Source organism: Trachemys scripta, chromosome 17 (genome assembly GCF_013100865.1).
Source record: "Trachemys scripta elegans isolate TJP31775 chromosome 17, CAS_Tse_1.0, whole genome shotgun sequence".
In the NCBI taxonomy this organism is placed as follows: domain Eukaryota; kingdom Metazoa; phylum Chordata; order Testudines; family Emydidae; genus Trachemys; species Trachemys scripta.
The window spans coordinates 14,532,181-14,559,039 of record NC_048314.1 but is presented as its reverse complement, the minus strand read 5'-3'; the positions used below and the strand labels follow the sequence as shown (position 1 = coordinate 14,559,039).

The 26,859-nt window shown below is 48.7% G+C and overlaps 1 protein-coding gene across 1 annotated transcript; it reads left to right on the top strand.

The window, feature by feature from the left end:
* The first annotated feature begins 6,737 nt into the window (after positions 1 to 6,737).
* On the top strand, positions 6,738 to 25,169 carry PTGES (prostaglandin E synthase). The gene is made up of 3 exons (XM_034793908.1): positions 6,738 to 6,922; positions 10,422 to 10,504; positions 21,666 to 25,169. The coding sequence occupies exons 1-3, from the start codon at positions 6,815 to 6,817 to the stop codon at positions 21,913 to 21,915; spliced, it is 441 nt and encodes a 146-aa protein (XP_034649799.1). The 5' UTR covers positions 6,738 to 6,814; the 3' UTR covers positions 21,916 to 25,169.
* The last annotated feature ends 1,690 nt before the right edge of the window (positions 25,170 to 26,859 follow it).

The window sequence follows — 26,859 nt, the reverse complement described above, 5'->3', positions numbered from 1 at the left end:
TATTCTTATCATCAACAACGTTGTCAACTAAGTTCTCACTGCAGAATCTTCGGTATCAGCCATGAAGTGAGATGCAGGAGATTTGTAGATTGTTATAGTGGCGGGGGAGTTGGGGGGATTAGTATAGCATTGTCTCAGAGTCACCAATCTATAAGATACTTTCCCCTTGGGGACAGTTTCAGGTTGCATAAGCAGAGATGAAGAGGTTTGTTCTACCTGGTCAAAGATTAAAGATGCTTGTAAATTTCAGCAGTTTAGAAACATTGCTAGTTATATTTTTGGCTGAAAAGTCCAGTTTTCAAGGCAGCAATGTGAAATGCATTCTACATTTGTTGTAGAAATGATTTCCTGAGGTGATGTAGTTCTCTGGAACAGAACCAGATGGCAGTTGCCATATTCATGTCTGAGCGAAAGTAGAGGAGGAGGCTGGCTTCCAGCAGTCCCATGATTTCCCTCCCTGGCCCATTGTGTATCTCTCCCAGAATTACAGGTGTTGCTTTACTCTCAGATCCAGGTTTTAAAACCCAGCTATGTCTACAGGAAATGCTAAAGCAAGGGGATAGATAAGACTAGACTAAACCCTGCGCTTCAGTCCCATCTTTTGCAGCTGTTCTGTGTCCCAGCACATTCATGAGTTTTAGCCAAGAAATTCTTTCACCCTGAGAGAGAGGTTGTGGAATGAGTTCATGTGAAGCTCATAACAAGAGAGATTGAAGCCCCTTCCATAGTCCCCATTTCCTCAAACTAGCAGTCTATCTGCAAGCCACACTGGAGGAGCAGAGACTTGAAAATGATATGGTTGTTTGTTTTGGCTCGTTAAAGCAGTTTTCTCCAAGTGAGGGGCATGCCACCCAGGGGGCACAAAGGACTAACTGGGGGGACATGGACAGACCTCTCAGTTGTTCTGAGGAGTCTTAGTTTTCATTTAAAAAGCCTCTAGCTTTTATGGTTGCAAAGAAAAGCATCAAAACGTGACCCATGCATAACTGATGTCTGCCTGAGTTTGCAGAGAGCCTGACCGCTGACATGTGTGAACTGCACCACTCATTTCCGTAGGTGCTAACTCAGGCGCCAGTTATGATAGTTAACAACATTGATCATGAAAGTATCTCACTGCTCACCAAAACATGTAAGAAAAAGACTGTATGGAGATCTATACCACCATTTCCCAGCGGAAGGGCCAGGGTGCAAACACCTAAAAAACATAGATTAAGATGAGGCTGTTACTGCGTGGCTGGGTTGCAGGAGAGAGAGAGATGGGTTTTGTTTTCCTGGAGTGGGACTCTACTTTTCAAAAGTTGCGGAAATGCTGGTTTAAGGTGACCCTGGGTTATTAAAACTCAGCTGTCTTGCAAGCGCCTCAATGCTGCAGCTCTTAGATGTCTGATTCCAGGGCTGATCTTTGCAGCAGAGAGATTAACACTCCACCACGCCACTCAAATTCATACTTGCATACCTCCGTTCCCAGGTGTATAGTTCCCAGTCACTCCTCTCTTGTCAGCCTTGTCTACATGGGGGGAAATTTCTGAGCATAGGTATAGCAAAGTAACACCCCATGTGCACAGTGTTCTGGGATGAAGGTGATTGTATTCCAGAAGAATTCGTCCACTTCCAAAGCGCAGTCATTTATTTCGTTTTTATGTGAAACTGCCTTCCCCTCATCCTCTGGGTCATTCCAACCCCATGAATTAATCGTGAACTCCTTCAGCGCATGCCTGGGATCGTTAGAGTTACTTCTGTAGCATCCATCTGGCTGTGGCGTAAGTGCCTTGCGGGCAGGTAAATCAGACACAGCCCCATGTATTATCGTTATCTGTCCTGAGGCAGCCTTAGAACCCCAGTCATGGACCCCATTTTGCTAGGCACTGTACACACCCCGAACAAAGAAACGGTCCCTGACCCTTACAGTCTGCTCTGAGAAACCAGGCTTTACTCGCTGAAGTAAATGGAGTTATTCCTATGCGTAAGGGCTACTCGCGTGAGTAAGCATGGCCGGATCAGACCCGTCGTTACACCAGTGGAAATCTAAAGTCATTCCACGTAAGTCACGGAGTTGCTCTGAATTGATACCAGTGTTGCTGAGAGTGTGTTTGGCCCGTAGGCTGCAACATACGTTACCCAGGTGGGAGGCAGGTGGAATAGGGGCACGCTGCAGCAGGAGTGTCCCTTTAATAGCAAGTTGTTTAAGCAAGCGTAGAGAATAAAACGAAAGCTGGGGGGACGCCCCAGTCCCAAAGGCTCAGGTCCTCAAAAGGATTTAGGTTCTTAACCTCCATTGTTTTCAGGGTAGTTAGGAGCCTACACACCCTTTGAGGCTCTGGGCCAAAGAGCTCCCGGTCAATGCTCGATCCTGCAGAGAGTGTGATCCTGCAACAAGAGGCGCGGCTCTTTTCGGTTGTAAGTGCTTCGGGGCAGGGTCTGTCATTTCTGTATGTTCACAACAGTGCCCAGCGCAACTGGACCCCGACCTGCTTGGCCTCTGGGCTCTATTCCAATATAAGTGTGAAATACCGATAATGAGCCTAAGGCAGCCCTCTGCACCAGCACCAGCACAGAGCCGCATTGGAATCAACAGAGCTTCACGACTGTTGGACTGAGAGCAAATGAAGGCAAGAGACAATGTGAGAGAGCATCAAAAATGGGGTGGGAATAGGGGGTAACAATAGAGAAAAAACCATGCGCTTACTATAGATTGTTATGTGTACTACCTGATGGCATTAAATATATATATATATATGCATGATATATACACATACACCTGCGTCTGTATCTACCCCATCTACACATGCATAAATAAACTCAGCGTGCTGTTTATTTCACTTGATTGAAATGTACGTGGATGATTTATGGGCATTGTCTGGGTTAATTGGCTCCTGGCGCCAAGGCACCTGTGGCCTCCCGGTGACCCTTTAATAATGCCAAGGAGGAGGAAATTAGCCACGCCCAGGGCGCCAAGGAGACGTGCTAGTTTGTCTGCTGGTGGGAACCTGATTCCAGGTATTGCAGCTGCATTGTGCCACACGCCGGTTACTTTGTAAGGAAGGAAAGGAGCTGTGGGGGGAGCAGCAGAAATGGGAATACAAATTAGGAAGCTACTGTCCCTAAGCATCTCTGATCAGATCCTTAGCTGGCGTGACTCCACAAAGTTTAATGGTGCTGCCTTGATTTACCAGCTGCTGATCTGACCATCTGTGTCTAGGTTTGAAAATCCCAGGGGGAATGTCTCCTGTCGCTTCCTTTCCTCTGCTTTGCTGGTGTGTCCCTCCCATCTGCCAACTGATTAGAAGTTAAGGTCGTTTAGCCCCCACTTCTCTGTAAATAGCAGAGGGGAAGTGGAGCTGATACCTAGGCTGATCTATTGCTCCTGGCCTGGATTGTTTCTCCACCTTGCGCAGGGCTAGCAGCAAAGGGAATTTTCCATCCCCTTGCTGCAGAGTTCCCGGGGAAAGAAAGTCTGGCATTTGCAGTCAGGGTGGGTGTGACATGCGGGTGGGTGCTGACAAGCAGCTGCTCCCCAACTGTCATAGTGGGGAGTGATGAACCCTTCCAATGTCAGTGGCTCTGGGGGTTTGCTTCAGACATCCCCCGTCCCTGCCCACTCCCAATGGGGGAGCACCCTCTTCACCAGCCGCCCCTTGCTGGCTTGGGTCCCGCCTGCCCCCTTCTCTCCCAAACGAGATGGGTCAGAGCTCGATGGGCTGGGTGTTGAGCTCTGTTGAAAATCTGGTTGTAAGCCGCACAGTGGGAGGTGCTGGAAAATCTGGCTTTGAGCTCTTCTGAAAATCTACTCTGTGTGCAACCGGATCACTTGCCACCCTGGGATCTTCTAACTGGGGCCCATAAGCTAGTTGGGAAAAGCCCTGGTTTTCTTGCCTTCCAAATGCATCAAGTATCAGGTATTGCTTAAAAAAACCAAATCCCCCCATGGCATGGTACCTTTGGCCCCCCTAGAAATGACTAATCAGCCAGCAGGAGGTGATGCTGTTCTGATTGCCAGAGGAGCAGCTGCAGTTCCAATATGTAAGTAACGGACGTGAATTTCCCGCTCTCGGGCTTGATTGGCCTGTTGGTGGGTTTTGTAGATCCGGGCCCTATGCTGTGAACATGGGAGGGGACAGCAGATGGATGCACTGCACAGGACAGACACCCCCAACAGCAGAGGCTGTGTTGGACGGGGGCAGGGAAGGGTCCATGCTCCGCTGCGGCCTACAGAGCATAAAACTTGCGTGCGAGGCTGCAGCGTGGCCTGGAATGACAAATAGCTCAGACAGAAACGGCTTCCTCAGCTCTGTTCCCAGCCGGAAAACACTAAGCAACTAATTGTTTTCAAGGTTACATTTGAGGAGCAGAACAAACATGGCCGCTTCCCCGCCTCAGTGAGATTGTGGGTCTAATAGCTCCTTGGGGATGGGAGGCTGAGAAGCAAGACATCCTGCCCTAATTTACCCTTCCCTTGTTCTCTTTAACAGGCTTGGTGATATCCTGGGGATGGGCTAGGGTCCTTGGGGCACTCTTCAGCTGTGGGAGGGAAGCTTGGATTAGCGACCCAAGCAGAGAAAAGAGTCTACCCAGTTTTCTGCATAAATAAATCTCTGGTTTAAGACCAGACCTGGTTTAGCTACTTTAAATCAGTGGCTCTCAGCCTTTCCAGACTGCTATACCCTTTCAGGGGTCTGATTTGTCTTGTGTGCCCCAAGTTACACCTCACTTAAAAATGACTTCCTTACAAAATCAGACCTAAAAATACAAAAGTGTCACCGCCACACTGTTACTGAAATGTTGCTGACTTTCTCGTTGTTACCATATAATTATAAAATCAATCAAATGGAATATAAATATTGTACTTACGTTTCAGTGTATAGTATATAGAGCAGTATAAACCAGTCATTGTCTGTAGGAAACTGACTTCGCTAGTGTTTTTTATGTAGTCTGTTGTAAAACTAAGCAAATATCTAGATGAGTTGATGTACCCACTGGAAGAGCTCTGCGTACTCCCAGGGGTACGCAAACCCCTGGTTGAGAACCACTGCAGATCCATCAAGTTGTGGTTTGATTCCTGCATACTGGCTTGTTGGTTGCATGTTGCTCTGTCTCATTAAACCAGGGCAGTCATGCATGTGTATTTGAAAAATGTGATGCTGTTTGGATTGGTATGAGCCCTTTTCTTAGCCCTTTCCCACTCCCCCCTCTCCTGAGCCATCTTGCGGCCAAGTACTACGATAGACCACATCAGTACTTGCTACAGCAGGGGTGGGCAAACCCGAGGGCCACATCTGGGTATGGAAATTGTATGGCAGGCCATGAATGCTCACAGAATTGGGGGTTGGGGTGCAGGAGGGGGTGCGGGCTCTGGGGTGGGGCCAGAAATGAGGAATTCAGGGTGTGGGAGGGGGCTCCGGACTGGGGCAGGAGGTTGGGGTGCAGGGGGGAAGGGTGAGGGCTCCAGCTGGGGGTGCGGGCTCTGGGGTGGGATTGGGGATGAAGGGTTGGGGGTGCAGGAGGGTGCTCTGGGCTGGGACTGAGGGGCTCAGAGGGCAGGGGGGATCAGGGCTAGGGCAGGGGGTTGGGGTGCAGGAGGGGGTCATGGGTGCAGGCTCCGGGCGGCGCTTACCTCAAGCAGCTCCTGGAAGCAGCGGCATGTCCCCCTTCCAGCTCCTACGCGGAGGCACAGCCAGGCAGCACTGCGCGCTGCCCCGTCCGCATGCGCCGCCCCTGCAGCTCCCATTGGCCATGGTTCCTGGCCAATAGGAGTTACGGTGGCGGCACTTGGGGCGGGGGCAGCATGTGGAGCCCCCTGCCTGCCCCTACGCATAGGAGCTGGAGGGGGGACATGCCACTGCTTTCGGGAGCCATGTGGAGTGGGGCAAGCCCCGGACCCTGCTCCCCAGCGGGAGTGGGAGGGCTGGATTAAAACGTCTGAAGGGCTGGATGTGGCCCCAGGCCATAGTTTGCCCACCCTGTGCTACAGTGAGGAGACATAGCACCTGATCCTGCACCATGCACGTTAACAGGAGCTTTTTCATTGCCTCAAACAGGGGGAGGGCCGGACCCAAAATGTCAAGAAAGCATTAAAGCTACAATGGTAGCCCAGGCCAGGTGTACGCTCGGCGTGCTTTGCCAGGACAGCGACGCCAGTCTACCCTACCGGCACACCGCTCTTATTGTGGACACAGCTTACCAGCAAAACCAGTATAGCTTATGGGAGACCCCCCCCACTTCCCTCCCCCGCCCGCCACGCCCTCCAAAAGCAAACAAGCTTGTGCCAGAGGTGAGACCTTGGAAATGTGGCGATTTAAAGAGACTATTATAGCAAGATGTGCCAGACACCCAGGAATTGCCATGGAACCTTGTGTCTGTGTGAGTGAGGGACCGTATTCTAGCTGAGTTTCGCGCAGGCATTAATATCAAGGGGGGCTAATTACTGCAAATCCCCGGACAGGTAAATCACCTGTCAAAAATGCCCCAGTTGGAGCACTGAAGAAGGGCCAGGGCTTGCTATCGAGAGAGTCACCAATATGTTATGAAAATAACGTGAAATGGGTCCATTCTAGGGTTCAAAGTGTGTGTGTTTGGGAGGGAGGTGTCTGTCTTTGCTAACTGTGGATTTTTTGCATCTATAGATCTGAGGAATTAAAATATGGTTGAGCTCTTGCAATCCTGGATGTACCAAGCAAGAGGCGGTCTGTGGGTGTACAAGTTTATGTTTAGACTTGAATAAAACAGTGATCCATCCCCTTTTCTCACAGGGGACTCAGATTGCTAGTGGCTGCAGCCTGCTTAAGGCAACACAAATCCTCTCCCGCCTTTCTGGAAAATGATGGAAAATGAAGTGTTTGCATCGTTTACTTTCTACAGCACGATCTTGATTATAAAAATGTATGTTCTGGCCATCATTACAGGACAAGTGAGGCTCAGAAAGAAGGTACGTTCCAGCTTTTCTGCACTCCAGAACTGCCTGTTCTGCTTTGGGGTTTCTGTTAGCATTTCTGCAACTACAGAGTGTTGAGTTTGATCCTTTAAATAGTGGCTGACTGGTTTTACTGAGGCTTTGAAGCAAGTTGGAAACTATTTTATAGCTGCAGTAGATCAGCTTGGAGTGGTATGTGAGTATTTTCCTCCCATCTGCAACATGTTTAGAGTAGCATTCAAAAAGATCAACAGTAATTTGCAAATCTGAAATGCCATGCAGGTGAGTTCCTTTTGGAAACAGCCTTTTCTCTAACTATCAGTTTGACAGTTGGTCTGTAAGAAACTAATTTTAAAAAAGTTGTTTAAGTGAATAGCAAAAAAAACCAACCAACCAAACAAACAAAAAACAAACTTGTGGCGTCTGTTTGTGGCTTTTTAAAGGCTGAATTCCTACCTGTGTTTATTACAGGAGGACCTAACTTCTTAGGAGGTAAACAAGTTTAGAGAGAACTTGTTTTGGGGTTGGGAAGTAGAACAGAAATATTCTCCTGGTGAAGGCAGAAAAGCTAGCCTGACATGTCAACGGAAGTCAATCAAACATTAGCTCATGTTTTTTCTCCTCTTGCTAGGACATTCTGTCCTTTTTCCTTTAAAAAAAAAATCCCAACTGAATGGCCTGCAACAAAAATCTGCTATAAAGAAGTTCAAAAACATTAGTAAAATTTCTACCGGAAACTGTGTGTGTGTGCGCGTGTGTGCGCGTGTGTGTGTGTGTGTAAAATAACAGGCCTGTTTTTACGACTCTCTCTCCCTGTGAAACCCTGGCACCTCTGTGCTGTAACCCTGATGTACTGAACGTGGTTTGGGCTTGCACTGTCATTCCCAAATCATTCAACTTCCCTGCACTGTGCTATAGCACTGCTAAAATCCAAGGCTCAAGAATGATTAAGGAACAGAGTCGGGTCCTTTCTGTGCTGCAAGACCAGGCTGCCACTGCTGTAAATGGGTCCCAGCATAGCAATTCCTCTAAGATATGTGGGGACAGGCTATTTATCCAAATCTGAACTCTGTGATCAGTGAGTCGTGTAATTATCCTTTATGTACATATGACTCACTAAGTTCAAAAAGCATGTTAAAGCTACTTAACCAAATGCCAGTTCAGGAAATGGTTTATAGCTGTACTTCTAAAGGGGAAAAAAAAAACCCTTCTGATTTCATAGGACAAAGAATTTTTTGCCATTTCTGGTAATTGTTTGTTTTTTTGATCACTGCATTGCACTATTAAACAGCTGCCGTGTACCATCCCAGAGGCGGCTGCATTTCAGTGCTAGCTGAAGGGTCTCCTGTATTATATAACAGATCACATGGTGTGAAATTGAGTTAAGCTTGCAGTGTGGCTTTGATCATAGGTGGCACACAAAGGGGGACACCAGCTAAAGGGGGGCACGTGACACCCCCCCACATGACTCCTCCATGTGACTCCTCTCTGCCCTGTCCCCAGCCTGGGGGCCCTGAGCTCTCCCTGTCCCCTCCCCATTCCACGTTACCTGGGGGGAGGGGGGACTCTGTCCTCCCACTGCACTGGCTACCGATTTCAGTGGCTACCGATTTCTGAACCGCCGGGCTCTCCTGGGAACCAGAGCAGCGAAAGGAGCAGAACATGGGGTTGCTGGGTAGCCCCACACCGGCAACTCCTCCGGTGCAGCTGTACTGCCCCCAGCCCAGCCCTGTCCTCCCATGAGGCTGTACAGACCCAGACAGGAGACACAGCTGCGTGGAAGGGCTGGGGGCGGGGCGACCCCATGTTCTGTGGCGGTTCCCTGCTGAATGTGCCACCCCCAGGCATCTGGGGAGCAGCATCTGATCATTCTTGTCTCTCCCAGGTGTCGCCTTTGGCTTTGATTACAACCCTGGTCGCTCAGACCTGTCTTGCTTTCCCATGCTTGGGCTCTGTTTGAAGGTGGTGTTAATATGATGGCACTAGAAATACGTAGATTCCTTCTCACCCTCGCATACGGTTCAGCCTTTTGAGACAATCACTTCCTCCTCCCTGAATCTCCAAACAAATGCATGAAAAGGGTGAAATCCTGGTCCCCCGGGAGTCAGTTTTGCACTGTCTCCAGTGAGGCCAGAATTTCACCCCAAGTCTGGAAAACCTCAGCCCGCGAAAGCTTCAGACTGTATCGTAAGCAACTGGAAAAGGGAGCGAGAATGGAAACTCCGAGGAATAGCGGTCACTGCTGCTGTGTGCAATAAACACTAGGGCTGAGATTCTCCCAAATCCCACTGACTTTTGAAGATCTGGGCCCCAGTACCCACTAAGATACTTCAACATTGCTCTGCTCAGCATTGCGGTGCCTAGGCAGCCGGAGGCCCAGTGGAATTCTCAGCCCCAAGCTAGGAGCCTCGGCTCCCCGGTCAATGCACGGGGAGCATTAGGCGCCTAATGCAACTCATCTAAGCTAAACAGGAGTGAAATGCCAAGGAGGGGGCTTAGATATCTTAAGAGCTGACCTGGTGCCCTTGGAAGGTCAGAGATAGGTGCCTCCATCTCCTGGAGCTAGGCTCCAAAGCCAAGTCAGCCACTCAGATAGTCCATGCCCTAGAAGCCAACACTGTGTGTGTGTTTCTCTCATGCTTTCCCTGTGCCCCCAGTTGTCTCGTTGTGGGGAGCTGTGCTCTCCCCCCTCCACACACACATACCTATTGGCGGCTTGTATCCAGCCCTCCTGCAATGGGGTCTGACAGGGATCGGGTCTTTGGGTAGAGCACGCCGATGGGTCCCATCGGCAGGATAGGCATTCTTGTGTTTTGGGCCCTGCGTGGCTTAGGCTTGAGTGAGGGCTCTGAGCAGCTTGCGAGCTGTGGGTCAGCATCAGGGCTTAGGCAGCATTTCAAATGCTGATTGGTTGAAACACAAGCACCACAGGGATCTTGGTACCTATGGGGCTGGGTGGCAGCTGGGGGCTGTTTTGAACATGTCAGTGGTGCCCAAAGAGGCAGATGAGGCCCCTAAATACCTTTGAGGAGCTGGGCCTGGGTCTCCATGTCCCTAAGCAGCTCTGACAGTCTCAGCCAAAGAGCCGGATCCTGCAAACGCTTGTCAGAGCAACTTGCATGCTCCAGTGGCCTGAGTACGTGACTGAATTAATCACGTGCAGGGGAGTTGGCAGGACTGGGCCCCAAGACTGTGCGTAAAAGCTGCACACTTAATGAGGAACAGAAAGGGATCACCTCCTACACGCTATGTGCAGTCCAGAGGAGCTGGCCTTGCCATGGGAACATTAACTCCCCGTTTCCTGGCTCCCTATTCGGTGAGCAACCTTCACATTGTGCAGGAAACTCGATTGCACTGAGCGTCCTAGCTCTGGAGCCCTGCAAATCCGTGGCTAGCTGCTGATCGGATGCGGATACAAATGTCGTATCTGCGCAGGGCTATACGCCTGAGGCCCCCATGAGTCTTGGTGGGAAGCATCTCCTAACGCCTCTGAGACGGCAATTCTCTCTTCCAGGCTTTCGCCAATCCAGAGGACGCCCTGAGGAACGGAGGGCTGCAGTACTATCGAGAGGACCCAGATGTGGAGCGATGCCGCAGGCAAGTGCTGTACTGTGAATTCCATTGGCCAGCACGTGGCTGGAATTCCTCTTATGCGGCGAAACGCTCCTCAGCAGCTGCTCGGTGTCACGGGAAAGGCAAAGCGAAGGGCTCATTAATTCGGCAATTAGCTACATGGATTGATCAACAGGGGCCTGAAGCGGGATCCCTGGTGCTGGGGCTAGTTAAATATTAAATGGAGGCACTGGCTCATGAAACACGGATGGATTCATACCTGGGGTCCTAAAGCCATCAACCCCAGGGTCCCATTATAACTGGTTCCTTAGGGTCCAGATTTTCAGAGTGTCCCAGATGATTGTGGCCATGTCTTGAATTAATGCACTAAGGTTCCCACAGCCCTCCCCCACCCCCCCAGCTCTGCCAGACCCAAATCTCCACTAATCCCCGCACAGCTCTGACAATGGAATGCTCTGGACTCCCACACAATTCTGCCAGTGCACCTTGGTCACCGTTTCAGTCCTAGGTCTAAGAAGAGACAGTCGGTGATGTCACATTGCATGTTGGTTTTGCCTCTAATGGGAACAAATAAGGTTGAGACCCCGTGCCCCCAATCTGAGATCATGTGTGCTCCTGGCTAGATTTGAAGCCAGCTGTCCAAAAGGTGCCAGGCTAGTGCATTCACCCACAGACGCTGTATCTTCACGAGGAATTATAAACCTGTATTAAGGAACTTGGTTTTACATTGCCATATGGGGGGAGGGATAGCTCAGTGGTTTGAGCATTGGCCTGCTAAATCCAGGGTTGTGAGTTCAATCCTTGAGGGGGCCACTTAGGGATCTGGGACAAAATCAGTACTTGGTCCTGCTAGTGAAGGCAGGGGGCTGGACTTGATGACCTTTCAAGGTCTCTTCCAGTTCTCTGAGATAGGCAGCTTACAGTGACCTAACTCTGTAAGCGTCTACACTAAAATGTCACTCCCACCAATGTAATTTGCCTACTAGGCCGACTTAATAATGCCACCTCCGCGAGCTTAAGTCGATGTAGTTAGGTGAATGCAGTGTCAGTGTAGACTCTGCATTGCTTGGATCGACTGTGGCTGCCTTTCAGAAGCCATCCCACAATGCCCTGCACCTTAAATCGATACAAGCGCTCCCGGTGAGGACGTGCACCATGGACACAAGGAGCATAGTGTGGATGTGCAAATGTGATTTAATTGCTGTACGTCGACATAGCTTAGGTCGACTTAATTTTGTAGTGTAGACTTGCCCTAAGCGTGCGCGTGTGTGTGTGTGTGTGTGTGTGTGTTAGCCAGGTCAATGTAAAATGTTAATGCAGACAAGGTTCTGTAGTTATAATTGTGATGTGTCACAGCAAGCTCCGCCATGGGGCACAGTGTTTGATTTCACCTCGCTATATTAAAAGGCTCAGTACAAACTGCCTGCGGGTTGCCTCTATGGGAATTTTCCATGCGATAACTGATGGGAACGCTAAAATCCCCTTTTTTATGGCAGTGAAGACGTAGCCCTAGTGAAGACAAGGCAGGAGTAATTTTAATCCTTGTTGGCTGGTCAAAGTAAACCCCAAGGAGAGCTTAGAGCCTACCTTGGGTTACAGAGACAACTGCTGTGTATTAACTAACCCACATTACAATGCTAGTGAACTCTTTTCCAAGTGAAGACAAAGCCTGACTTTCCCTCGAGCCCCAGCAGCACGGCTCGGCTCGGGAGGAGGAGATGCCTGTGGTTAGGAGTTGTGCGAAGTGAGCCACAAAAGGATTGGAGAGAGCTCAACAGCGAGACCTGAGGGAAGACAAGCTGAGTCTGGAATCCCACAGCCTTATAAGGAGCCCCTGGTATTAAAGTTGGCCTAAAAGCTGCCTTTGTTTCTTCCCATTTCTCTTGCTGAAGTCTCTCTGGGAGGACACGATGTGCTGGCATAGCTAGCGCCTGAGAGTTTATTTTTGTTGAGCTGAGGGCTGGTTAGCGGCTGAGGCAGCTTGGACACTGTTAACCGTTCTTTCTCCGTGACTTCCAACGTGTCAGAGGAGAAACTGGTTGCATGACGCAGAAACGGTGGCGACATGAGTTGGGTGTGGGGAGATTTATAGTTGTTTACTAATATACAGCTGGAACTGGAAAGGATTTGTAAGCAAAGGATTTGGGGGCCGGCCTTTCAGGCCTGCTGCAGTAAAGTACAGAGCAGGAGGTGTGTGCTCTGGGGATGGGTTGCTTATGGAAGTGGGGAAATGCACTGTAATGGAGCGGCTTTGTGTGTGAGAATGGGTTGCCCCCTAGTGTCTGCCCACAGGGAGGATAAGAAACCTGCTACTCCTACCAGCTCAGGGAAACAGCTCACTGAGGAGTCTGTGATTTCAGTTGTGTGTGTGTGTATGTAAGAGAGAGACTTGACCGAATAATTGTATGCATCCATGTGAAACAATGGGACGGGACCCACACTTTTGACCTCACACGCACTGAACATGCAAGGCCATGCCACATGGAAGACGCCATTTTATACAGAAATGCACCGGGGGGTGGGTCAAGTCTCTGGGAAGGAGCGACGCTGGTGTGGGTGGAGTATAATAACTCCTCACTTACCGTTGTAGTTCTGTTCCCGAAAAATGCGACTTTAAGCGAAACGATGTTAAGTGAATCCAATTTCCCCATAAGAATTAATGTAAATAGCGGGGGGGGTTAGGTTCCAGGGAAATATTTTTTTTGCCAGACAAAAGACTACACACACACACACACACACACACAGTATAAGTTTTAAACAAACAATTTAATACTGTACACAGCAATGATGATTGTGAAGCTTGGTTGAGGTGGTAGAGTCAGAGGGTGGGATATTTCCCAGGGAATGCCTTGCTGCTGAATGATGAACTAGCACTCGGCTGAGCCCTCAAGGGTTAACACATTGTTGTTAATGTAGCCTCACACTCTACAAGGCAGCACGAATGGAGGGAGGGGAGACAGCATGGCAGACAGAGACACACACCCTGTGTGTGTGAGAGAGAGAGAGAGAGATTGCCTCTTTACGTATGCTGACCCCACTCGAAGTACATTGCCTTGTTAAGTTAATCAGCAAGCTGAGACGTAGCTGCTACCAGGGAGCTCCCTCCATCCTGAGCCCTGTCGTGTGTCCCCCCTGCTCTATGGAGATGGGGTAAGTGGGGTGCAGGGGGAGGGGGACACCCTGACATTAGCCTCCCTCTACCTCCCCCCCCCCCCAGCAAGCAGGAGGTTCATGGGAGCAGCTCCAAGGCAGAGGGCAGGAGCAGCACATGGCAGTGGGAGGAGGGACACAGCTGAACTGCAGGCAATTGCTAGCCTGCTGGGCGGCTGCAGCACAGGGAACTTAGGGGAGCTGATAGGGGGGCTGCCGGTCCACCCTGGTTCCAAGCCCCCACCAGCCAGCTGCAACGGGCTGCTCTTCCTGCAAGCAGTGGACAAAGCAGGAGGCTGCCAAACGACGTTAGAAGGGAGCATTGCACAACTTTAAACGAGCACGTTCCCTAATTGATCAGCAACAAAACAACGTTAACCGGGACGACTTTAAGTGAGGAGTTACTGTACCTGCATTTAAAAAATCAGGACTGCCCCCCGTCCCCTCATTTCTCATGCAGGCCACCCAGCGTGCAACGTGGCCTGACTGGCCAGGCTATGGCGAGTTGCTCTGGATTTACCATGGCGTAACCAAGAGAAGAAGTTAGCCCACAGAGTTTAGCTACCAAGACAGGCTCCAGGGGAATGTTACTGAGCAAAAGGCATGTAGGAAGCGAGAGCTTTTGACACACAGGCACCCAGGTGAGGGTAACTGGGGAGTAGGGTTGGGCCTGTTAGTCAGCAGATAAAAATCTTCATTAAAAATAAACAGACTCAGTGGCTGCCTTCCCACTCCTGGACAGCTCGGGGCAGGAAATGGCTTGATTGAGGTGTTGGCCACGGGCTGTGGTTGCCTTGTTTACGTAAAATCTGCATTTACGGGTCTGGAGTGAGGATGGGGAAACAGGAAATGGTGACTGGGTTCCTTGGGACTTTTTGGCACACGCTCTGTCTCCCTCGGAAATGGGGATGTGGTGATTGGAAGCAGCTGCAAGGCACTGAGGCCTGTCATCCAGCTCCCTCTTCCCAGCATCTCTGCGTCCAGGACCTAGGGCGCGAAACTTCCACCTTGCGCCCCCCCCCGCCAGTCCTGCGGCAGCTCCCCGCACCCCCTCCCCCCTGAGGTGCCCCCCCACGGTAGCTCCCCCCTGCCCCGAGGCGCCCCCCCATGACAGTTCCCCCCCTGGGGAGCCGTGCGGCAGCTCCCCACCCCAGCTCACCTCTGCTCCGCCTCCTCTCCGAGCACTCCGCCCCCGCTCTAATTCTCCTCTCCTCCCAGGTTTGTGGTGCCAAACAGCTGATTGGCGCTCCAAGCCTGAGAGGCAGAAGAAGTGGAGCGGCCCAGGAACACTGTAAAAAAAAAATTGGGGCACCACTTTTTGGCGCCCCCAAATCTTGGCGCCCAAGGCAACCGCCTAGTTTGCCTTAATGGTAGCACCGGCCCTGTCTGCGTCAGTGCAAATGCTCAAAGTACCGAGCTCTCGTTGTCCGTCTCACCCCACCCTTGCCGTGGAGACCTAGGCATGCCAAGTTAGCTAATAACATGGCCAGAGGGCAGTATGGTGCGGGTGAGTAGGGTGCACTCCTGCTAAGACTTGCCATGCTACGGAAAGGGCTAGCGTTGACTAGAGACTAGGATGAAACCTCTAAAATCCAGACTTTCAAAGCCTTATTGCTTCAGGCTTATTGCTAGAGCTGGTCACAAAATTTCCAACAGAAGAGTTTTCTGTTAGGGAAAATACTAGGGCTGTTGATTAATGGCAGTTAACTCACGCGATGAACTCAAAAAAACGTAATCACGATTAATCGCCGTTTTAATCGCACTGTTAAACAATAGAATACCACTCAAAATTTGTTAAATATTTTGGATGTTTTTCTATATTTTCAAATATATTGATTTCAATTGCAACACAGAATACAAAATATACAGTACTCACTTTGTTATGTTGATTACAAAGATTTGCACTGTAAAAATGATGAACAAAAGAAACAGTATGTTTCAATTCACCTCATACAAGTACTGTAGTGCAATCTCTTTAGCATGAAAGCGCAACTTACAAATGTGGGTTTTTTTGTTACATAACTGCAAATCAATGTAAAACTTTATAGCCTACAAGTCCACTCAGTCCTACTTCTTTTTCAGCCAATCGCTAAGAGAAACAAGTTTGTTTACATTTACAGGAGATAATGCTGCCTGCTTTTTATTTACAATGTCACCTGAAAGTGAGAACAGACATTCACACGGCACTTTTGTAGCCAGCGTTGCAAGGTATTTACGTGCTAGATATGCTAAACATCCCTATGTCCCTTCATGCTTGAGCCACCATTCCAGAGAACATGCTTCCATGCTGATGACGCTCATTAAAAAAAAATGCATTAATGAAATTTGTGACTGAATTCCTTGGAGGAGAATTGTATGTCTCCTGCTCTTTGTTTTACCCGCATTCTGCCATATATTTCATGTTATAACAGTCTCTGATGATGACCCAGCACATGTTCGTTTTAAGAACACTTTCACTGCAAATTTGACAAAAGGCAAAGAAGGTACCGATGTGAGATTTCTAATGACAACTACAGCACTCGACCCAAGATTTAAGAATCTGAAGTGCCTTCCAAAATCTGATTGGGATGGGGTGTGGAGCATGCTTTCAGAAGTCTTATAAAAGCAACATTCCGATGCGGAAACTACACCACCAAACCTGAACCACCAAAAAATAAAATCAGTCTTCTGCTGTCAAGTATCAGAGGGTAGCCATGTTAGTCTGTATCCAAAAAAACAACAAGGAGTCTGGTGGCACCTTAAAGACTAACAGATTTATTTGGGCATGAGCTTTCGTGGGTAAAAAACCCACTTCTTCAGATGCATGGAGACTTTTGAATCATTATGGAGCCCATGCATCTGAAGAAGTGAGGTTTTTTACCCACGAAAGCTTATGCCCAAATAAATCTGTTAGTCTTTAAGGTGCCACCGGACTCTTTGTAGTCTTCTGCTGGTGGCATCTGACTTAGATGATGAAAATGAACATGCGTTGGTCTGCACTGCTTTGGATCGTTATCGAGGAGAACCTGTCATCAGCATGGACTCATGTCCTCTGGAATGGTGGTTGAAGCATGAAGGGACCTATGAATCTTTAGTGCATCTGGCACTTAAATATCTTGCAATGCCAGCTACAACAGTGCCATGCGAATGCCTGTCCTCACTTTCAGGTGACATTGTAAACAAGAAGCGGGCAGCATTATCTCCTGCAAATGTAAACAAACTTGTTTGTCTGAGCGATTGGTTGAACAAGAAGTAGGACTGAGTGGACTTGTAGGCTCTAAAGTTTGACATTGTTTTATTTTTGAATGCAGTTATTTTTTCTACATAATTCTACATTTGTAAGTTCAACTTTCATGATAAAGAGATTGCACTACAGTACTTGTATTAAGTTAATTGAAAAATATTATTTATTTTATTTTTACAGTACAAATATTTATAATAAAAATAAATATAAAGTGAGCACTGTACACTTTGTATTCTGTGTTGTAATTGAAATCAATATATTTGAAAATGTGGAAAACATCCAAAAATATTTATATAAATAGCATTCTATTATTGTTTAACAGCACGATTAATCGCATGATTAATTGTGATTAATTGTTTTAATCGCTTGACAGACCTAGAAAATACTGATTTGACAGAATCGGAATGTTTGTGGGAATGTGTAGGTTTTTGTGATCATTTATCAATGTTTTATTTGACTTTTGTTGTGATGTAATGTCACCTCTTGTCTCAGAACATCATGAGTCTTCATATTCTACCGTGACATAATGATGTCAGAGTGTGATATATCAGGCTATGATGCAGTGTCATGTTGTGATGTCATCATGCCATGTGGTGGTGATGTGCCATATGTCTCAAGACATGCTTTAGCCCATTACATTATGACACGATGGCCTATCTCATACAAACTGAAGCAACGCACTTCAACTTTTTGTCCTGATTTGAGATTAAATCATATTTAAAATCTGGGAATCATCCATGGGACGGAAACTCCAAATTCAACCAGCTGTGCTCATTTGTATCGTGGTAGCACCTAGGAGTCCCAGTCATGGACCAGGGTCCCAGTGTGCTAGGCACTGTACAAACACAGAACAAAAAGAGTCCCTGCCCCAAAGAGCCTGCAGTCTAAGCAAGGGCTGGTACATTGAGATACCAGTCATCTCTGGGGGATAAGGGGAAGGAGTTATTTTCAAGCTGACATGCAATGGGACAGGGAAATGGGTTTATACTCTTCTTCGATAAGAAAAAGGACAACTTTTTTCTGACTACTTTTAACACTAGCAGTTTGGGTCTGTGTCTACTAGGGTGACCAGATGTCCCAATTTTATAGGGACAGTCCCGATTTTTGGGTCTTTTTCTTATATAGGTTCCTATTACTCCCCACCCCCCGTCCTGATTTTTCACACTTGCTGTCTGGTCACCCTAGTGTCTACCCTCCCTTCCTGGAAGACTCTATGGGTAAGTAGAGACCCAGTAGGCTTATGACATCACAGGTACCAAGCCAATGAAACCTGACTGAGAGATGAAGCGTTTCGTTTTGGTCAAACTGTTCAAGGCTCGTCCCCATTGACATGCAGGGGTTTGGGGGTGGGGTTTAACGGGGAGATAACTACACGGGTTATCTCCCTAACAAGGCCAGCTGCAGGGCTTGCAGAGCTAGGTAAGGTCAGTCCTATAGCCCCTGTCCATGTTGACCCCCCACAGTACTTTAATCTGCAGTAAAACCACAGTGCCCGCTCTCCGCGGTGTTTTTACACCAGGATGGCTAATGCATGTTAGTTATTCTGTAGTAAGAACGCCCCTCTTTTGTTAAAGAAGACAACCCCTAAAACTCTTTTAAACACTGATGTAACTCCTGTACCCACCAGAGAGTTGAAAGGAAGGATGATGATCTCCTGATAGGGCTGAAAGAGCTCCCACCCCCATTGCTCTAGGTCCCCTCATGAGACCTCCAGCTAAAACAAGCAGGGGAAGCAGAAAAATAGCAGCAAATCCTCTCAGACCGATCGCAAAGAAACCAATAGCCTTTGCTTTTGCAGGTTGCCTGTCAAGGTATTTTGTAGAGACTGGCCCAAGCCTCCTAACTCAGCGCTGCATCTGAATTTCCAGCATTCCATTCCTAGTGACTGTTTGCGTTAGGGTTTTTTCCCCCTGGCCCAGTCCCTAACGGATATTTAACGGATATTGAGCCACCAGAGGATGACTAAGTGCATTGCCATCTCTATCACAGACCATTTAAAGGTGCCTGGATAAAATGTAAGTGGCTTGTTGTATAAGCCTGGGCTTGAGAAATAAACTGCACCTATTTCCTGTACTGTCTCCACTCCTTTTTGCTGACCCCACTTATACAACCAGTTTCAGCTCAAACAAAAGCAGCATTGGGTTAGAATTGCCTGTCAAATGCAGTGGGATTTGGCAGGCTGGAAAGAGGAACCTACTGAGTGACTAAATAAACAAGGACACAGCAAACAAGACTCCATGGGGAAAGCTGATCCTCCTTGGGGAGGGCCCCAATTCATTCAGCAGAAGCCAGAGTTGAAGTGGAGATTATTCTATGCATGGGTTTTGGGGGGGAGGGAAGGTCTCTGTGAACTAACACTCTAGGCCAGGGGTGGCTCCGGAGCCACATGCGGCTCTTCAGACATTAATATGCGGCTCCTTGTATAGCCACCGACTCTGGGGCTGGAGCTACAGGCACCAACTTTCCAATGTGCCGGGGGGTGCTCACTGCTCAAGCCCTGGCTCTGCCACAGGCCCTACCCCCACTTCACCCCTTCCCGCCCCCTCCCCTGAGCTTGCAGTGCCTGAGGAGTTGATTGGCGGGGCTGCCGGTGGGCGGGAGGTGCTGGGAGCGGGGTGGGGGAGCTCATGGGGGGCTGCTGACGGATTACTGTGGCTTTTTGGCCATGTACATTGGTAAATTCTGGCTCCTTCTCAGGCTCAGGTTGGCCACCCCTGTCTAGGCTGAGAGCTGCAGTGTGAAGGAGGGTCGTTTCTAGTGGCTTTTGGGAGGAGGCCTGCACTGATCTTAATTTTTTGAGGCCCAATCCTATCAGGTATAGAGCACCCTCAGCTCCTTTCACTTCAGTAGGCGTTGAGGGCACTCAGCACCTTATAGGATGGGGGGGCTCAAAGAGAGAACATGGTGCAAAGATCCTGTCCAGCATTCCCTAAGCCCAATGGAAAGACTCCCATGGACTTCAACTGGGAGTGGGATTGATCCCTAACAGGTCATCATGAACTTGACCGTCATCTTAACGGTAACTACTTTATATATAATTTAGGATTGCTGGTAGCACTACATATACTTAAGGTTGCCCAACACTTCCCGTTAGACTCTCTCCCAGCCAGAGGAGGGGGTAGATGGGCAGAGCCAGGGAAACTTGCGTCAAAAAATTAGTAAAAGCTTGGATGATCTTCAATTTCCTTTCGGCATCTCATGGGAAATTTGGAAAAATTTACACATGTCTGTGTGCTGGCGTAGTGAGTAGGTTTCATCAGGATTTTGGTTTCCCCAGCTTCTAGGAAGCATTGCTTTGTTCTTGTTTCATAAACTCTTCCATTAGGGGCGGGGCGGGTAGAGGGAGTTTAGTGGGGAAAATGGGTTTTACCGTAGGCTCTAATCTCAGTCAGATGTCCTATCACAATGTTTCTGTATTTCCCCCCCTGTTTTTCATCACTAATAACACTTGCCTTAAAAAGCTACTGGGTGAGAAAATGAGATGCCGAACCCCCCACTGAAATTCAGCTGGAGTTGGATACCAGCCCCTTTGAAAATCCTGGTGCCTCTTCATTTCTTGGCTCACTTGTTTCTGCTGGCACCTTAGAGACTAACAAATTTATTTGAGCATAAGCTTTTGTGGGCTACAGCCCACTTCATCGGATGCATAGAGTGGAAAATACAGTAGGAAGATATATATATATACACACAGAGAACATGAAACAATGGGTGTTACCATACACACTATAAGGAGAGTGATCTGTTAAGGCGAGGTATTATCAGCAGGAGAGAAAAAGAACTTTTTATAGTGGTAATGAAAATGGCCCATTTCCAGCAATTGACAAGGAGATGTGAGGAACAGGCGTGGGAGGGAGAATAAGCATGGGGAAATAGTTTTACTTTGTGTAATGGCCCATCCACTCCCAGTCTTTATTCAGCCTAATTTAATGGTGTCCAATTTGCAAATTAATTCCAATTCAGCAGTCTCTCGTTGGAGTCTGTTTTTGAAGTTTTGTTGTTGTAATATTGCGACTTTTAGGTCTGTAATCGAGTGGCCAGGGAGGCTGAAGTGTTCTACAACTGGTTTTTGAATGTTACAATTCTTGACGTCTGATTTGTGTCCATTTATTCTTTTGCGTAGAGACTGTCCAGTTTGGCCAATGTACATGGCAGAGGGGCATTGCTGGCACATGATGGCATATATCACATTGGTAGATGTGCAGGTGAACGAGCCCCTGATGGTGTGGCTGATGTGATTAGGTCGTATGATGGTATCCCCTGAATAGATATGTGGACAGAGTTGGCAACGGGCTTTGTTGCAAGGATAGGTTCCTGGGTTGGTGTTTTTGTTGTGTGGTGTGTGGTTGCTGGACCTACATGTGTGTATGGTAACACCCATTGTTTCATGTTCTCTGGGTATATATATATATCTTCCTACTGTATTTTCCACTACATGCATCTGATGAAGTGAGCTGCAGCCCACAAAAGCTTATGCTCAAATAAATGTGTTAGTCTCTAAGGTGCCACAAGTACTCCTGTTCTCTTTGCGGATACAGACTAACATGGCTGCTGCTCTGAAACTTGTTTCTGCTGCTTATTCCTCACCAGTAGTCTGTGGCATTCCACCCAACAGCAACCCATCCATCCCGTTTTCTGTACGGATGGGCTGCAAAGGGAGAGTCCATCCAGTCCAGAAAGGCAGGGGCGTCAATATGGGCTGACCAGGGTATGGGGGTGGGGTGGGAAGAAGAATTGGGCAGCTCAGTGATTGGTGGGAGGGAATGGACTCCAAGGCAGCCCCATAAGCCTGAATTATCCTATTCACATTTCCAGGGCCCATCGCAATGACATGGAGAACATTTTCCCCTTCCTCTTCCTTGGGGCCATCTACTCCCTGCTGGACCCCAATCCCACCGTGGCAAGGATCCACTTCCTGATCTTCTGCGTGGGGCGGATAGTTCACACCGTGGCGTACCTCCTGCAGCTGAAAGCTCCCACACGCTCGGTGGCCTACAGCGTGGCACAGCTGCCCTGCTTCTCCATGGCGCTGCAGATTCTCTTCGCGGTCATCACACACTGGTAACGTTAAAGATAACCCGCCGCCGCTGGTGCTGCAACGTGGATTAGAAAGACCCGCCTTTGCTGCTTTCCCAAGAGAAGGACTCATTCTGCTGTGGCTTCAGTGTCGGCATCTCCCAGCTGGGTGGAGCTCAGGGCTCTGGGAAATCCCCTCTGGGTGTGTGCAAGGCCCTGTTTCCAGGAGCAGGCTGCAGAGGTGGAAGGATGTGCTCCTCGCAGCTGGGTGCTCGTGCATTAAGCGCTCAGTAATGCCACAGCATTAGTACCACAGCAGTAGCATTGTGGTGTCTTCCAGTCTTCTCGCTGGTGACCTGGGGGGAGGGAATGATGCCACGTTAAGAGCACAACTAAACCAGGAAGTGGTGAAGACTCTCTAAGCAGCCTGGCCCCATCGCTCTGAGGAGAGAAAAGCAGGAGACCCTTGGTCCCCCTAACTCACTTTGATGGGAGTGTGTACGGTGACCAGAGAGGATGTCCCATCTCCTCTCTTCAGCAAGAATACCTGGCGATGTAGCGAAAAAGCTAAAGTAGGAACACACTGAGTCTTTGTATAAAACAAACCCCTGCCCCCAAAATCTCATTTTTACTCTTTGATTAGAGAGTCCTGACTCTTCTTTTGTTCGTTTGTTGTTGGTTTTTAACCTCCTACACAGGAAGGAAACAAGTTGGTGGTGCAGCATCTGATACTGCCGGGCACATCTCTGCTGGGAAATAGAACCCAAAGGGTTAAATCTTTCAGAGGGTGGCAGGAAAAACACAGAGGGAAACAGAACTAGTGCAGGTCCCCTTCCAAACCCAAATTACATCATCAGTCCAAAGAGGCAGCTCCCCTCTGGGCCCCGGAGGTCAAGATTTCACTTGACTGTCAACTCCAGAGCAGACAGCTCCATTTGCTTATGGAGTGAGAAGCGGGAGTTGGCTCCAGGCACATCAGGCCATCTCCAGACTCCATCTTGGAAAGAGCATTGAGCTCAAAAGAAGGTCGGGGTGCTCAGCACAGATCTGGGCCTTTTCCATTTCCTACAGGTACCTACAGGGGCGGCCCTATGTTTTTTGCCGCCCCAAGCATGGCAGTCAGGTGGCCTTCGGCAGCGTGCCTATGGGCGGTCCACAGTCACGCGGCTTCAGCGGCGTTTCTGCAGGTGATCTGCCGGTCCCACGGCTTCGACGTATCTGCCGCCATATTGCCGCCGAAACTGCGGGACCACCGGACCTCCCCCAGGCACGCCACTGAAGGCTGCCTGATTGCCGCCCTAACAGCGACTGGCAGGCCACCCCCCATGGCTTGCCATCCCCCGCAGCTTGCCGCCCCAGGCGCGCGCTTGCTGTGCAGGTACCTGGAGCATCCCCTGGGTACCTAGATGTTCTGTCATTTCTACATAGCTTCATATGAGATGTAGGGCTGAATGGAAAACCACAAACCTATGTATGTTACACTGTTCCCCTCTTGTGCTTCCTTGGAGTTATGAAGTATATATTCATAGTAAAATGAATACTATGTATTACTCTTCTCTACCATTCCTTATGCCTCTGTGTATACATCTGTGAGCCAGGCAGAATACCACCTCATGCCTCTGTTCGGAGGCAAAGTCCTTTGACGTGCTTGGATAAAAAGGGCTATTAAAGCATATAACACATGGAGGCAGAAGCAGTGCTTTTCTGGGTGATCTCTTGGCCCCTCCTAACTTCTCCCTGGTACAAGGTTGCCTTCTTAAAGGAGCGCTCTTCCCACCATGCCTTGCTGGAGCTGGCCCTTTAAATTTGGCAGAGCCATGGAGCTGCAGCCCTAAAGCAGCCATGTTTGGTGAGTGGCTGCATCTCCTGCCTTCCTTCCTAGCTGGTGAGTCTCTCTCCTGTTCAGTTTTCTCTTGCTTGTGAGGATGGGCCATTCTCGCCAAGTGCATGATGATGTTACCCTACGAAATAATGTTAGTCCTCTTCCCGCTCACCTCCCATGACAAACAAGGAGTTAATTACATGGCCAGGAAGGGCAAATTGGAGCAGGAGCTGGAACCCTGGTAGGCCAGAGAAGTTCAGGTAGGGGATGATTGCTCTCCCTTGCTGCATTGGGAGCTTGGGGTGGGGGTGGCAACAGACCTCCTTGATTCAGTCTAAATTTTGTGGTTAGGAGTTTTCCCTCCTTGTAAGTGAAGATGAGCTAAAGTATTTATTCCACCCCCCTTTTTTTTTAGAAAGAGGGGGAGCTGGTGAGGTTCTAAATCATCCTGGGTTTTACCCTATCTCAGGGCCCATTTATCTGACTCCTGTTCTCTTCAACCCTGCCTCTGCCTTCAAAGTGTGTGTGTGTGAGGGGAAGAGCTGGGTAAAATGGGACCTTGACCTGACCCATTGTTGCTGTTTTGGGGGGGGGGGGTAGTGCTAGGATCTATTTTTGGGGGGAGGGGTAGGTGGAGCACAGAAAAATCCAGTTTGCAGAGCTGCTAGCTCTCGACTTTCACTGAGAGTCTTGTGATGTTTGTCCCTCATAAAGTCCTCTTTCCTGGAATCATGATCACATGACTCCAGGAATCTTGGCTTTCTTTAAAAAACAAACAGTTCATTTCCTGGCCTGAGGGTTACAGAGAGAAACTTGGAAAAGTGAACTGTAAAAACTGGGCCCGGGGGGAGGGGGCGGCACAAGGCAAATAAATAAATAAATAAATAAAAACCCAACAGGTTTGTATTTATTATTTTTAAATCTCATGGGTTTGGGGGGTGCTGACTCCTGCTTCTTTTTTTAAAGGCTTGGGGTTGGCAGTGCTGAGTTTGGGTTTATCTGGACCTGTCCCAAGACAGTACCTGTTTGTCTGAAGCACTCCACCAACAGGCAGAGCTCTTGTTTTCCTCCTGGCTGCCCTCGCTTGTGGCCAATCATGGCACTGCCCATGTCCTCTACCCCAGCTAGATGCAAACAGCCCCCTAAGGAGCCCCCCAGATTGGCCCAGTGCAAAGGGAGTGTGTATATTTGTACTTCCCCTTCCATGGCTTAGGCCTGACTCTTCCACAGCAGGCTTTAATAAGGGGGTTAGGGTGGGGCTGGAGCAGGGACGATGGACTGAGCTGTGGTCCCTTCACAAGGCCATACCTAAGATACACCCCCTTGGCCTAAAGCCAAACTACTTTTAGGAATGAACTGTGGAAGTGGGGCTATAGTTAAAAACATAGGTGTGCACCATTCCCCTGTGAAGGGAACAAGTATAAACTCCTGCCACCTCACACCTTCAAGGTCAAGTACTCTTTGTTCTCTCTCTCTCTCTCTCTCTCCCCGAGGCATAGCATTATTATTACTGATAGACGGGTCTTACTCTGTCAGTAAATGTAAGGAGATCATGGAAATCTGACCTCAAATAAGGAGTGACACACAGAGAAATATTGTCCGTTCACACCTGCCTGTTTGCTGTAGATTCCAGGTCTGAGATCGGTGAGTGTAAAAGGGAAGCTGTGCTATGGGGCGAAAAGGGTTTGTTTCCTCCGAGGCGTTTTTCATGTAGTGTAGTGCTCGTTCCATTACCTAGATGAATGTGGAAATGCCAACGTGGGGGTGGAGCAGGTTAGAGCCCTGCAGCGGGACAGGGATCCAATGGGTATCGCAGAACCTGCTGTCATAACAGCGGGGGCGGGTGGGTTTGGGTGGGCAAAAAAAACAGAGTGCGGTAATTTGTAGGAAGACACGATATCTTTTTAAATAAAGGTTTTAGTACTTCTGTTTAAGCGAGGCACAGAAAGGGATTTGACATCTATTATAACAAGAGTTAAAGTTTTTTTCTACATGGTTTAAGCAAGATTTGTTTTATTTCTTTAGTGGTAAAAATTGTGTCTGAATTCCATTAATATATATAATATATTAACTGACTGTTTGGGGTTTTTTTAGTAGCCTGGGGGAATCTTTCTCTCTTGTGGGATTTGCTGGGTCTCAGGTTTTTGTGGTTGGGAACGGGATAAAAATGCTGGAAACCAGGCAGGAGTGGGTATGGCAGAGAGGGATGAGAGTGGGGTTAAAAAAATAGTCCCTCTAGAACAGGTACCAGGTGTGAAGGAAAATCCAACCCGGCAATGTAATCAAAATATGGCCATTGGTACACGAAACTGTAACCTGGTGGTAGGGAGACTGTTCCAGGAGGGATCAATGGGAATTCAGTGTCTTCTCTTCCTTCTCACAAAGACCCTGCAGAATCTATGTCAACTCTCACCCATTAGTGACAGTTTACTCTGTGTGATGTTACAGCACCCCCCTGTGGTGTCAGCCAGATGCGCACACACCCCCGTGCAATGTCCAAATCGGAGTAATTTATGTCTGTAGGAGTTTTTCGCAGACTGAATAATAAAAATAACATACACTTGGCTCTATTTCTTTATCGGAACTAAACAGAATAGAAACGCAAATAAGGTGCTTTGCATGTTCTCGTCTTTTTGTTGTTGTTGCATTTTCTTTTTAGACTTGCTAGCTAGTAAGTCTGCTTCTGTGGAAAGTGATATTTGTTTGATAAAGTCACTGTTCACAGCAGAAGACTTGTTAGCTAGCTGGGAGACTGTGAAAAGTGATATTAACAAACATAAACATATCACTTTTCACAACAGACTTACTCAGCCCTGGCAAGCCTAGGGACAAGTTAAGCCTTGGATGGGCAGGTGGGTAGGGAGACAGTGGGGGCCCAGGGTCATGGGCTGGATGGGGGAGGGGCCAGAGGAGGCAGCAGGAGCAAGAGGTAATAAGGGGGGTGGTGAGCCAGGATTGAAACTGGAAACCTGAACCCCACTTCCTCCAGGAAGATGGGAACTCATGCTGGCTGGCTCCAGAGGAGTGGGAGGGCCCAACCCCTGCTGGCGGACCTGGGGGAGGGGTTGCTGCTTTGCCACCCTCCCCTCCCCGATCAGCACCCAGGAGGTCTGTGGCTGCAAGAAAAGCCCCTGATGGCCACAGGCAGCCACGCTGGCCACATTTGAGAAA